The sequence below is a fragment of the Triticum aestivum genome, unplaced genomic scaffold (assembly GCF_018294505.1).
Source record: "Triticum aestivum cultivar Chinese Spring unplaced genomic scaffold, IWGSC CS RefSeq v2.1 scaffold135259, whole genome shotgun sequence".
Taxonomy (NCBI): domain Eukaryota; kingdom Viridiplantae; phylum Streptophyta; class Magnoliopsida; order Poales; family Poaceae; genus Triticum; species Triticum aestivum.
The window spans coordinates 5,910-8,034 of record NW_025233501.1 but is presented as its reverse complement, the minus strand read 5'-3'; the positions used below and the strand labels follow the sequence as shown (position 1 = coordinate 8,034).

Below are 2,125 nucleotides of genomic sequence, written 5' to 3'. Positions count from 1 at the left end.
TTTTCTGTGTTTTTCTATTTATCAATTTTCTTTCGGGTTGTTTTCCTATTCGTTTTCAATGTTTTCTATTTTCAGCCCAATGTAAATTAGATTAAGCAATTTAGCCCAATAAGAAATGGTCCAAACAGCGGCTGATTCCGGCCCAAGTGTACTCACGCTCGGATCTGGCCTGGTGAGCCCAGGTCGATATCAGTAGAGCCCTCGCGAGAGTGAGAGAGGGATCGACCGAATCCCTAATCCCCAATCCCCAACCTCGAATGCCGCCATGTCGCCGTCAATGGATGAGTTGCGTCGGCCGCCCGAGTTCGACCACATGTTCACGGACGAGGCGTGGGCCAGCATGACCCAGGACACGCGGCGCCGGATCGTCGACATCTCGTGCCGGGAGGAACAAGAGCCCACCCAAGAGGAACGCCGCATGCATCAACTCATCGCCGGCGCCGGCGGGCCCTGCAGCGTCTTCACCGACGCCTTTGCCTTCGCTGAGGTACTGGATTTCGCGGACAGACATCACCAGGAGGCGGAGCGAGAGGACTGGGAGGCGGTGCTGCAAGGGCGGCATTACGCCGACGAATGCGCAGATGACGATGAGGACGGCAAGACGACGACGGCGCAGACCGTGGACACCCGGCGGCCGAACCACCATATCTCCGAACAAACGTTGTCCAGGGATATACAGAAATCAAAGGCTTTTCTGTGGACTCGATACCACCAGCTACACCTCCTACACCGACCCTCACCAGGTAAGCTAATTTTATGTTTCACAACCAAATCTTTTTACCAATCAATACTAGCTTTCTTCTTTCTTTCCAATCTGATGATGATGATACAATTGGTAGTATGACCCAAACTTCTTGATTTATTCAGCTCGGCCAGGTCCGATGAGAATGAGATACGCTTCGTGTGAATTTGGTGGTGATGACAGAGATGCCCACACAACCCTGTCCCTATGCTACAGTTCCTTGATGTCATGGCCGAGCTGTATTCGAAATCTTACTGTTTCGTCAATTTTATGCGTGACAATATGGTACAATCGAATAATATCGAGGTCTATGGCGTGATCGCAGTAAGGGATCACCTGGATTTCTCACGCAACTACATTTTCCATTGCTCTAGAGAGAATGCACAAGCAATTGACCCAGTACGTAATCCTTCCTTCTTTCATATACATCATTGATGTTATTTATGGAGAATAATCAATATTAAGTCTCTTCCCTACATTTTAGAAAGGTGGCTATTTATGCCTGAAGAATCCTGCAAGAGGAATACTCGCAACATGCTGCTTGATCGAAATTGATATAAAGGCGAAGGCCAAGGTGGTTGATGAAGACTTGAGTATTGTCTCCGGTTGCCTGAAAGCATGTGAACAGTTTGACCCGTGGAGACTGCACCATGTCGATGATATCAACGGCAAGATTACACTGGAATCCTATTTGCTATTTTAGCCTTGGTGTAAGTGTGCACAAGAAGATGCTGATTACTGCTGTAATCACTAGAGATACTAAGCTCCCTAGAAATAGGGAGCCCATGGTTGACCCCACTTGTATGTGGGAGTAAGCGTTGGTTTAAACTGAAGTTTTTTAGGGGTGCAAGCTGGATCCAGAAATGTGTTTTGTGTGTCGCTTGTGCAAGATTTATCAACATGTATTTCATTTTGAGTCCAAACGTGAAGCCACCAAAGCCCAGGCACAAGCTGGTTGGCTCAAATCGATGCCTTCAGACCTAACTCTGGCACATGCACACATCTGACATTCTCCTGTGTGCCGTAGGCTGTATCTTGCCAGTGCCGACCGCCGCCCAGTGTAAGGTGGTTTTTGCATTTGTGGCCCCATATGTCAGAAAGTGGATCGATTGTGGGCTACGGTTGATTTTTTATTCACACATTGACGTGGCGCTACTATATTGATCAATAAACAAATCTTTAAAGTCATGAATAATTTATAAATTCATGATTTTTTTGAATTTATGAACATTTCCGAATTTCGGGAACTTCTATTGCAATCTGATAACATTTTCCGGATTCATGAATATTTTTTTTATTCAAGATTGTATTGCGAGTAACATTTTTTAAAATTCCCAAACAATTTAGGAATCCCGAGCAGTTTTTTTTAAATCCGTAAAACAT

At 45.7% G+C, this 2,125-nt stretch overlaps 1 protein-coding gene across 1 annotated transcript; it reads left to right on the top strand.

The window, feature by feature from the left end:
- Positions 1-232: 232 nt before the first annotated feature.
- LOC123176077 (uncharacterized) lies at positions 233-1,725 on the top strand. Its single transcript, XM_044590467.1, has 3 exons — positions 233-743; positions 868-1,141; positions 1,227-1,725. Exons 1-2 carry the CDS (start codon positions 266-268, stop codon positions 1,059-1,061), a joined length of 672 nt encoding a protein of 223 aa, XP_044446402.1. The 5' UTR covers positions 233-265; the 3' UTR covers positions 1,062-1,141; positions 1,227-1,725.
- The last annotated feature ends 400 nt before the right edge of the window (positions 1,726-2,125 follow it).

Bases quoted from the DNA above. Each gene is read 5' to 3' on its own strand.
- LOC123176077 (XM_044590467.1), top strand. From the start codon at position 266: ATGTCGCCGTCAATGGATGAGTTGCGTCGGCCGCCCGAGTTCGACCAC. The intron at 744-867 runs GTAAGCTAATTT...TGATTTATTCAG, and splicing joins CCTACACCGACCCTCACCAG to CTCGGCCAGGTCCGATGAGA.